The sequence below is a fragment of the Quercus lobata genome, chromosome 1 (assembly GCF_001633185.2).
Source record: "Quercus lobata isolate SW786 chromosome 1, ValleyOak3.0 Primary Assembly, whole genome shotgun sequence".
NCBI lineage: Eukaryota > Viridiplantae > Streptophyta > Magnoliopsida > Fagales > Fagaceae > Quercus > Quercus lobata.
The window spans coordinates 40,060,549-40,071,906 of record NC_044904.1 but is presented as its reverse complement, the minus strand read 5'-3'; the positions used below and the strand labels follow the sequence as shown (position 1 = coordinate 40,071,906).

At 34.0% G+C, this 11,358-nt stretch overlaps 1 protein-coding gene across 3 annotated transcripts; it reads right to left on the bottom strand.

The window, feature by feature from the left end:
- Positions 1-588: 588 nt before the first annotated feature.
- LOC115990072 (UDP-glycosyltransferase 87A2-like) lies at positions 589-6,480 on the bottom strand. 3 transcript variants are annotated; one of them, XM_031113935.1, is made up of 3 exons: positions 6,389-6,480; positions 4,242-4,869; positions 589-1,623 (listed from the first exon to the last, which is right to left on the bottom strand). In XM_031113935.1, exons 2-3 carry the CDS (start codon positions 4,732-4,734, stop codon positions 719-721), a joined length of 1,398 nt encoding a protein of 465 aa, XP_030969795.1. In that variant the 5' UTR covers positions 4,735-4,869; positions 6,389-6,480; the 3' UTR covers positions 589-718. The 3 variants fall into 3 exon arrangements, with proteins under 3 accessions (XP_030969795.1, XP_030969806.1, XP_030969801.1); XM_031113946.1 differs by having other exon boundaries at positions 4,242-4,775; positions 6,389-6,475; XM_031113941.1 differs by lacking the exon at positions 6,389-6,480 and having other exon boundaries at positions 4,242-4,892.
- Positions 6,481-11,358: the final 4,878 nt, after the last annotated feature.

The following is an 11,358-nucleotide window of genomic DNA, read 5'->3' as shown; positions in this document are numbered from 1 at the left end:
GTACTGCCAGCAAAGAAGGGCTACTACAGAGATATAGGTACAAGAACAATGATGCTTGCTTTGTCAATGCCAAGCCAATACCAACCTTTTATCACCACAACTTTGCACGTTGCCCTGTTATAGAAATTGTGTGGGCAAACTCTAGACGGCCTTTAAGAATAAATAGATGACAGATGTTGGGATGACTTGTGAAATGGCTAAAACAGAGAAAATAAGTCCAAACACCCCCTCAAGTTCAATAAGTGTTATGAAATTGGGAGAAAAGCCCAAAATTCTAATACCCAAGGAGTGGAGGCGAGTGGGGCATCACAAGCAGAGGCAGGGCTAGGGGGCAGGAGAGCCATGGCCCCCTTAGCATTTTAATTTTTCCTTTAGAACCTAGAATTTTTTTTTAATTATAAAAAATATATATTCACTCTCCCCCTTGAAATTTTAGAATTTGCATTCAAAATTTAAAATTGGCTGCTGAAAATTTTAAAGCTAATCCAGCAAAAGTAAAACACAACAAAATTAAATTGGTATAAAAATTTAAAAAAAAAAAAAAAAAACTCAAAGAAATAACCCAATAAAAATAAATAATATTCCACATGTTCAACAAGCAAAAACTTTCATAAAAAATTAATCCAAATATTCAAACGGGCATTAATGAACATAAATTAAGAACAATTGTTCAATGACTACAACTCGTCTAGTCACTGACAACAAATAACGAAACTTCTTAATGGTTATTGCCTTGTAAAAAGTCATTAACAAATGCATCCAAGTGAGAATGAGATGATCCACCTTCAGTAATCGCTTGATGACAAATGTCTTTTAGTTCTCCTGCTCTTTTCCTAGCCTTTTTTACTTCAAAGCTTTCAAGATCCATAAATCTTTTTACGAGTTGTAATATATCTTCTTTTGCCACCAAAATTTCATTTCCCAATTCTGACCTCTTCACCCTCCACCCAATCTTCCAATCTTCCACAATTTGCCTACTATTAGGAACTTGATCCAAAAATAAGGGGAAAGTAAGCATAGGAATGCCTGCATAAACAGCTTCTTGAGTGGAATTCCAACCACAATGGGACCAAAACCCCCCTAGAGAAGGATGGCACAAGACTTTCAATTGGTCACACCAAGGCAATACCAAGCCTTTATCACCACAACTTTCTTTTAGCCTCGAAGCTTCTCCACGAGCCACCCACAAGAACCGAACACCACTAATACGAAGTGCAGTTGCAAACTCATCCATTTGGGTGTTCGAGACCACAAAAAAACTTCCCAATGAAATATACAAGACAGAGCCTGCAGACTGAAGATCCAACCATTTTAAATAGTCAGGTCTGTTGTCACCAGTTGTAGTTGTAGAGGAACTATGTTCATCTTCAAATTCCAAGTAACGTATGGCAGGGCCAATAGGGTACACAGGGAAAGGGAATATTGCTTTCAAAGAGTCGAAGGCATGAGGTTCAAGCTCATAAACAGAATTAATTAGAAGATATTGTGCTTTGGACCCCTTTGAAATGCATTCCAGGACCATTTCCATTCCCCGTGGGTCATTTTCATGAAACACAGTTCGTAGGTCTTCTACATGTGTTGAAGGAATTCCTGGTATGTCGCCCACATGCTCGTCTCCGTGATCTATCACACCAAATTAAGCAAATATGCACCAATCGCAAATCAATTGTTTGCATTTCATATATAGGTTAGCTTAGTGAAAAAACAAAGAGTGGTTAGTTAGGAAAGCATGAAATTAGATTTGAGAGTTGCTCCCATGAAAAAATATATATATATATATATATATTTACTATATTCAAATTTACCAATGTTTGAAGTGTTGGTAAAAACAATTTGACAACTCAATAGAGGGTTCCAACAAGCTTATATACTATTAGTCCAGTAGGGAACCGTGATTCATGATAGTAATACATTCATGGCTTTATTTTACCAACAAATGAAATTCCAAGGATACAAATTTTTAGTACTTCTATTTTCACATTGTTTTATATATATATATATATATATATATACTCTTACATGCATATATTTTCTTACTTCAACATGCATATATAGAACCGCATTCAACCCACCTTCAATTATTGGGGCATTTGTTACTAAATTAAATTGTGAGAGAATTCTATAGCACACAACACAGATGAATTAAAATTGTGGTTGATATGTATAGACATAGAGTTTGTTTTGTTTTGCTTATTTTATTTTATTTTATTTTTTCCTCGTACTATTACCATCGATATTTGTTACATGTAGCAGACCATGAGGCTATCAAATTGTGTCTAGGAACAAATTTGACACTCCAGAAAAAATAACACAAAAGGAGAAGAAGAAAAAGATAGACAAGATCTAATGTCCTTCTAACATTAGCAATAATTCAATCAGGCTGTGTAGATCTGTTCTACAGTTGAGCATCAGTATCTGGAGACTGGAGTTGTAAAACTCCAGATATGTTAAAATCTAGCATCAAACCCCATAAAAGATGCATTACCCAGACTTGCAATTCTAAAAAAATTTACGAATTTGCTACAGTAACATCCTAAATTTATGATGGTACTGCAGCAATGTTTTAAACCTAAATAATATATTTAATTTCCTAAAATATATGCATTTTTCTCTCTCTTCAATCTCTCATATCTCTCTCTCTCTCTCTCTTCAAAGCCACCATGGCTGGACCACCATCACCAAGCCAAGCCGAACTCGTTGCTCTATCTCTGTCGCCGCCACCACTCACGATGGTGGCTTACTTGTTCTCTCCAACCCCTAAACTCTCTCTCCTCTCTTCAAAGCCACCATGGCCGGACACACCATCACCAAGCCAGGCCGGACTCATTGCTTTCTCTGTCGCCACCACCACTCACGGTGGTGGCTTGCTTGTCTTCTCCAACCCCTAAACTGTCTCTCTTCTCTTCAAAGCCACCATGGCTAGACCCACCATCAATAAGCTACCATGGTTGGACTTGTTGCTCTCTCCTCCAACCAATCACTCGTGTGGCCATGGATAGCTCCATTTTCATATTTAGATTTGGTGGGTTTGTGTTGGTTTTATGGATTTATGGTTTGATTTGTGTTTATGTGTTTGGTTTGATCTTATTTCTATTGATACGAGTTTATGGGTTTGATCTGATTTCTATTGATGTGGGTGGCCGATTTCTGTTGATGTGGGTTGCTGGTGGTGTTATGGGTGGTGTAGCAGTGGTGGGGTTGTGGGTTTGGCTGAGGTGATGCTGCGAAAGTGATTTAAAAGTTTTGGGTTTGGGTGGCGGTTATGTAGTTGATGATGGTGGTGCAATAGTGGTGTTGTTGATGATGGTGGTGGGTTGTGTTGTTGATAATGGTGGTGGTAGGTTGTGTTGTCAGCAATGGTGGGGTGGTTGGGTTTGGTTTGTTGACGGTGGAGAGAGAGAGAGAAATTAACGAGCGGGAGAGATGGTTTTGGGATATATATTTTATTACATAAATATATTATTTTAATGTGTTATATTAGAAAACAAAAGTAGAGATGTTAGGGATGTTATAAAATGAAATTGTATAATAGAATAACTCTCAAAATGAGATATTTTTTACTAACCGAATGCTAATACTCGTAATTTAATAGAGTTCACATTGCATTCTAATCATTTTGAAGTAGTCGTAAGTTATCCATACGATATCATTATTATACATGAGTACTAAATGAATATTCTTAAGGATCAAAATTGGATCTTTGATGCAATCATTGTATCACTATTAAGTAGGTCAAATATTCCATCTATTACAGTAGTTGCCGCAACCTCAATCATAAATTGTTGAAGTTATCAACTATATGCAGTGAATTATTACTTTTATATGAATTTATATATTTCCTTTTTTCACTATTTACGATCTATTATATATTTATATTGCCGGATGCTAAAAAATAAAAAAGCGATGAAATCTTTGGAGTAATAAAAGTGGAAAGACCCATTTAATGCTGTTACTTATTTCAAGAAAACTGATCATAACATGGTTACTAGTGTGTTTTTAACCATTGGATGTAATAAAAATTAATGCCTAAAAAATTTGCAAATTTTGCAAAGTTAAATGTAACTTGGAACTCCCACACACACACACACGTGTATATATATATATATATATATATATATAATTATAAGTATTTATTTATTTTTGAAGCCATGATATGGCTTTTCTCCCAAAACAAGTTCAATAATATGTAGTCAATAATTGAAGGAAAACAAATTTATTACTAGTAGTAGCAGTGTGCTAACCTATAAAGTGAAGCGGCAAACGTTCAGGTTGAGCTTGTGTGAAAACATGATAATGATGAAGCGCTGAGAAAAAAGATGCAGACATGGTCCAAAGCGAGGCCAATGGAATATTCCTTCGAGTTCTGAAGCCGAATGGCCACTGCAGCTCAAAGTCAGCTATGATTCTATCCACCGGCGGCTGAAGCTGATCAAGGAGCTGCTCAAAGGGAGCTTCCATCTTGGTCTTGATCACTTCGTAGAAGCCACAAAAGTCAACGGCTTTTGCACGCTCGATGACTGTAGGGATAGAGGCGAAGCGGATCTTATCTGGTTTGGGCTCGGAGCCGATGCAGTGTAGCCACTCTTCAGTGACAACGAAGGTGATGAGAAGGTTGTGTTTTCTTGAAGATAATAACTTGCACAAGCTCATCATGGCGTTGATGTGGCCTTGTAATGGGAAAGGCATCGCCACCACGTGGTGTACGGAGGTTGGTTCAGCACCGGTGGGATCCATACTGAATGGATGTATTTTGATGAATCTGGTTTAATCTTTCACTTAAGATTGAAGAAGAAGAAGTCAAGGAGTTGACATGATGCTGGTATTAAGACAACACTTATCCAATGCTACTTCATTTATATTTACAGCAGCCTATATGACAAAATTCATTTTTAGAAAGGTATATGACGAAATTCTCGTTGAACATGTATGAGTCTGTGACGTATTGACATTAAATAATACTTTATACTTATATATTATTTCTATAACTTTTTCTCCTCTCCCCCTCTACTACTGTGTATGTTAAAATATTTAATTTCTAGTGAAAAAATGGGAGGATAGAAAATGGTAGGAGAATGGAAAAGTAAGATAATAAAAAGAGAGATGTTACGGCTACAATATTTTTACAATAAATTATAGGTGATTAGTTGTTATTGATTCAAATTTGAAACTAACACTAAGATTACTTTTTTGCCACAACAATAACAACCAGTAACAATCTATCACCTAGGATTTGTTGTAAAAATGTTGTGGACATATAATTTCTCTAATAGAAAAGATTTTATTTTTTCTCCTATTTGTTTTGTTGGGAGTGGAAAAATGGAGGAACGGAAAAAATAGGTTTGAATAAATTTATTCATATACCATTGTTAAAAAATGATGTCCAATTAAAATAAAAAAGTGACAAATAACCACAAAAAAGAACAATCACTCAAATTTATTATAAAAAAATCATATCCAAAAAAAAAAAAAAAACGTCTAGTTAAAAAAAAAAAAAAAAAACACCTATCATGCTCGGGCCCTAAAAAAAAAAAAAAAAAAAAAAACGAAAAAAAGAAAAGAAAAGGCTGCCAAGAAGAAGAAAAAAAAAAAGAGAGGCACGCCCAGGCCTAAAATGTAAAAAAATAAAAAAGACAATGTTGCTGCCCAGAAGAAGAAAAAAGACAGGCTTGAAAAAAAAAAAAGAAAAAAAATGCCAAAGGCAACGTTACTGAGAAGAAGAAAAAAATAAAGACAACTTGAAGAAGCCCACGTGCACATACACATGGACATTTTTGTCAATTAAGAAAAAATTCATCCTCACTCAGTTTTCTCTTTATTTTAGAGAGAAAACATTTTTGTGAGCCTAGAAAAAAAATATCTGGGCCCTACTATTTATTTTCCTTTCTTCCCTAAACACACTCCAAAAAAAGTTTTATCTCCTATTCTCTCCAAATTTTTCCATCTATCCTATTTTACTTCCAAACAAAATAACAAATACACCCTTACACTGTGTTTGGTTGGGGTGAAAATAGGGAGGATGGAAAACAGATGGAGGAAAATAGGGTGGAAAACAATGTTTTCCACTGTTTGGCAAAAGAAGGAAAATGCTGAGGATGGAAAACTCCGGAGAAAATTTTCTCTTCCGGGCCCACAATTTTCATCCTCCCAAATCGGGAGGAAAATTGTGGAGAGAAAAGTGCTCTCACAACACTTTTACAGAAATTCCCTCACAGCTACAAACACTACAATCTTTCTCTCAAACATCTCTAAACTCAAACATAATTAGATTATCAGATTACAAACTCAAAATAACAATTTTAAAATTAATCAAATCATAACAATAAAAGTAAAATAATAATAATAATAATAATAATAAAAGACAAAAGACAGAAGATAAAAGTCATCTGACCTATTTGGACTGTGTTGGGGACGAAAATGAGCGACGGCTCCGACTGGGCCAATTGCTTTGGGACGAAGATGACCCATCTGGACTGCGTTGGGGACGACTGTTCTGGAATCAAGTAAAAAAAAAAAAAAAAAAAAACCAAAGAGAGCGAACTGGAGAAAAAAGAGAGAGAATGAGAGTGCTGGAACTTTCTTGAGACTTGAACGAGGGAGAAAAAGAAAAAGAAGGGGGTGGGGTTAGAGATAGGAACGTATGTGAAGGAGATAGCGTAGAAAAAAAAATCCTATTTGAGAAATGTTACTACAATATTTTTACAATAAATTTTAAGTAATAAATTGCTATTAGTTAATATTGGTGAGTAAAAAAATAATTTTAGTAGTGTGTTCAAATTAAAACTAGTAACAACTTTTTACATAAATTTTGTTGTGAAAGTATTGCGAAAAATGTTGTAGACGTAACACTTCTCATTGAAAAATATAATTGTTGGTAAATTTTATATTATTTAATGAGTACAAATAAATCTATTTTTTACCTATTATGTAATAAGAGTATAATTGTCAATTTATATAAACTAAATTTTCTATCCTCTCATTTTTCTCTCTAACCAAACAAAAGAGTTTTCCACCCTCTCATTTTTCCACCCCCTCATTTTTTCACCCCTCCAACCAAACACACATGAGGGAAAACCAAATCTTTTATATCCTCTCACTTTTCCATCCTCTCACTAATTTTCCATCCTCCCACTTTTCCACTCCTCCATCCAAACAAACCCTTAGGTTTCTCATATATATAAAAATAAAATAAAATAAAATAAAATCCCTTAGTATCTCAAAAAAAAAATATATATATATATATATATATATATTAATAGAATTGAAAAAATGAGTTACATGTTTGAATTCTCTAAACCATTCTTAATAGTTAGCTAACATTATTTCAAAAAAATAAATAAGTGAGGATATAAAAGTCATTTAAAAATTCTGTGTAAAATTAAAATACAAAATTGGCCTCATTTTCCTAATATTTAGCTTACCTTGTAAACACAAACTTCCCACCACAGAAACACGTGTTCTTCCATTTGAATTCAAATTTCTTCTCTCTTTCTTTTTCTTTTCCTTTTTTTTTTTTTTTTTCAACTTCAATTCAAGCTTTAATTGCTTTTAACTTCTCATTCTTATCTTACCTTCTTCTCTTTTTTTTCCCATTTAAATAAAACTTTAAAAATGCTTATGATTCTTTCTTATTACTTATAAAAATAAAAATAAAAACAAAAAGAATTCTCTCTTATTCAAACTTCCTCTACTTCTCCATGTTCCACTTTTCATCAATCCATTCAACTTTTCTATCAAAATTTTTCTAGTACTTTGTTTGGACCAAAAACTCTCTATAAAGACAATAACATCCTTTCACATTGTTGTTTGTGTATATATATATATATATATATATATATATATGTTTCAACTGAAAGAACTATAAAGTGACCTTGATAGACCTAAGACCAGTGCTAATTTAGGATTTACCAAATGAAAGCATTGAAAAGCTTTTAAGCACACGCATATTGCGTATGATGAGGCCTATATGACAAAATTCTCCTTGCACATGTATGACATTAATTTATATATATTATTTAGTTTTAGAATAAAATTGAAGTAAACTTTTGGCAAAAATGCACATGAAGAAATTAATTTATATACTAACCTATCTGTACGCACTATGTACATGCTTAGAGGTTTTTTTTTTTTGGTTTAACGTTAAAACTTTCCCGTCATCCCAATTTGAAGCTTATGCATTTATCCAATGATATTTGTATATTTTCCAGTCACCAATATAGCTAGGGATGTAAAGATATCTAGCACCAAAAAAATGAAAAACAAAACAGTATTTAAATCATTAGTTTGTGTGTATGTGTGCGGTGCTAGGAATCACTACACTCTTAGTTATATTAGTGATTAGGAAATGCATAAATACCATGGGACAAACGTATAAATGTCGAATTTGGATAATTGGAAAGTTTTGACATTAAACCAAAAAAAGAAAAGTCTCTCAGCACGCACTATTTTATCATCCATTTTCTACATTGATTCTAATTTTTTTTTTTTTTTTTTTTTTGGTAACATAAAAAAAATGGTTAGGAGGAGGTGACCAGTGTAGCTTGTTGGTGTCGGTGCGTGTGTCGAAAACACTTTGCCTTATGTTGTTTGTCCCAAATTAGTTAGAGATGAACCATCTTATGTGTTTATAAGCCATTGTTCTACTTAAGTGATAACTTAAAATAATGAGCTAGGTGTTGGACTTAGGCTTTATATTTTTCCCTTTCTTTCTTTCTAGCCCAATCTTGGATCTGCCCATTAGGTATTTAATTAGCTGCACGTTGGATATGCACAATGACCATTGGAGGTCTAGCCCATTAGATAGCCCACCAGTCCTTTTATTTTGCGTCTCAACTCCTTTGTTCTTTTCTTTTCTCCCACTGAAATTTCAACTTCTATTTTGGTTTAAGGAAAAAGAAATAAGGTTCTTCTTTATTCTTCTTGATTATGTGTGCATCCAAACTTGACAAAATTGCTATAGTCTAATTCTGGGGGGTTGTTTGATTAAGAGAATCATTTGCATCAAGTTCTATTCCATGTGGCATGAATCAACCTTTAAGGATAATGCTATTCACGTGATTCTATATTATTTAACAATTTTTAAACCTTATTAGCCCATTTATTTTAATCCTATGCAACAAGTTATATTTTAAGACATAGACTCAACCAATCACCAAAATTCATTTTAATTAATTTTTATTAATCCTGTGTGATTAGCTTCACCCAATCAAATGCATGCTAATTGTTAAGACTTGATCTTGTGATATCTTTCAATATGACCGTTTGATTGAGTTGAATGTATCGTTGTCAATATGAGGCTTTTTTTTTTTTTTTTTTTTTGTTTAGTGTCATAATTTTTGGTATATCCATTGCTATTGAAGTTTCAAGAATAATTGGAAATATAAAAAATATAAATAAAAACTACATTAAATCACGGTTCAAATTTTTAATCAAATCAAAATTTAATATATAAGAAAACATTTAATGTCTTTAATTAGTTTCAAAATTAATTCGCTAGTTCTATAAAACTAAAAAAAATACATAGAATAAGGCATAAAAGTATTTATATCAAGGCATAAATTTTTCAATTTCCCCATTCTTGCAACCTTAACACATAATAAGGCAGCACATAGCCAAAGGCCTTGTAGCTGAATTGACACCTCTCCATGCATAAAGTGCTTGGGGGTCTAGGGGGGAAAGAGTTCGAGTTGCAGGGTTAGCAGCATGTTGTAATTATCTCTCTCTCAAAAAAAAAAAAAAAAGGCAACACATAAACCTTTTGTGCGCGCCAAGGATGAAGCCTATGGGCTAAACCTCACTTAGGCTCACAACTTATTTATGAAGTGGGCTTAGGATTTCCTACTTTGGGTTATTCACAAAGACCCAGCTTAAATGTCTCTCCCTCTAAACTGTTTTACTCTCTCTATCCTACAACTATACTAGCTTACGTTTTCCCTTTTTCTATATTCTCATTACTCTCGTGGCTAGTGGTATAAGAGGTCCAATGTTATTATTGCTAAGTGGGTGTTTAGTTGGGAGTGGGGTGTGATGAAAGTGGCATTGGAACTGGTTCCTTACTTCAGAAGATATTCCCGGCAGTGTTAATTCCTAAGGCAATATCGGGCATCTATAAGTCCACCTTCCCGGGAGATTTGTCCTTCTCGGTCGAGCTAGAGTTGACCGACAGGGAATTACACTTGCAGCTCATGTCATGATGGTATCATTGTAGTTTTTGAGTTTTAGAAGGGTATCAAGGTTAATTGGGGCTAAGGCCGCGAGCCTAATAGAACATACAAGTGCACTCAAGATCCTGAGGTCCAAGGCTCAATGCCCAACAAGATTAAAGCCTCGTATACATGGCACCAATACATCGGATCATACGAATGTAGGAGTCCTGGGGGGAACCATGCCCCGTACACCTTTATTAAAACTATTGATGGTATCTATCTTTCATCTCCAAAAAAAAAAAAAAAAAAAAAATATTGATGGTAAAAAGATACCTAAATTTAAAGAAAATTGAAAGACATAGAATATAAGTTGGACATTGAAAAACATACACTTTTCATTTAATTTCAATTAGATAAAGGGAGTAATCAAATCAATGTACAAACTCGATTCCTCAATTTTAGCAGTCCTAACAACCAAAATTGATGGTAATGAAAGATTTGCAAGATTAGTTAAAATGAATGGTTAGAAAAAATTAAATATGCTTTAGATGCTCATAAAGTTGATGAATTATATGAAGGGGCCTTTAAAAAAATACAGATAATTAAAAAAATTTGTTCTTCTCAATAAAAAAAAAAATTGTTAACAAAATAGATGGCAAGAGAGGAACTTTTCAAGCCAAGTCGTGCTGCAACTTTTAAAGTGTGGGGGCCAGTTAGCCAGACAGTATTATTGAAACTGTACGAATTGGGCCTATGGCTCAATCCGAGGATATTTACTAGTCCGAGGATGATCAAATAAGGTTCTTATGGGAATGGTAGAAGAAGAAGAAATAAGGATTGTATATGATAGTTCAAAATATGTCCGAGGAGAAAAGTCATATTGGAAATGGAGATCCGAGATCAGTAGGAATGTCCTATCATCCTGAACATCCTTCAAGGTTACATCATGGTTAGAAGTCAGACATTGGATAAGAGAGGAGTAGAGGGAGGCAACAAATATCTATAAAAGCTGCTACCTCCACATTAAATGCATTCTAGCTAATTCTCTGACCGTATTAATGTGGAGGTGAAACCTGAACAGTGGTGAAGCATCCTTACAGCTACTAGTTGAAGGTTCTGGGAAGTGTTGGATGAGACAAGAAGGAGTTCCTAGAACCTAACCTACAAATGTGTGGTGGGGATGATACCAAAATTATAGTATATATAGCATGGAAAG

Excerpts from the sequence above, each read along its gene's own strand:
- LOC115990072 (XM_031113935.1), bottom strand. The coding sequence starts at position 4,734 with ATGGATCCCACCGGTGCTGAACCAACCTCCGTACACCACGTGGTGGCG. Across the intron at positions 1,624-4,241 it reads TTTGCCGCTTCACTTTATAG|ATCACGGAGACGAGCATGTG; the intron begins GTTAGCACACTG and ends TTGGTGTGATAG.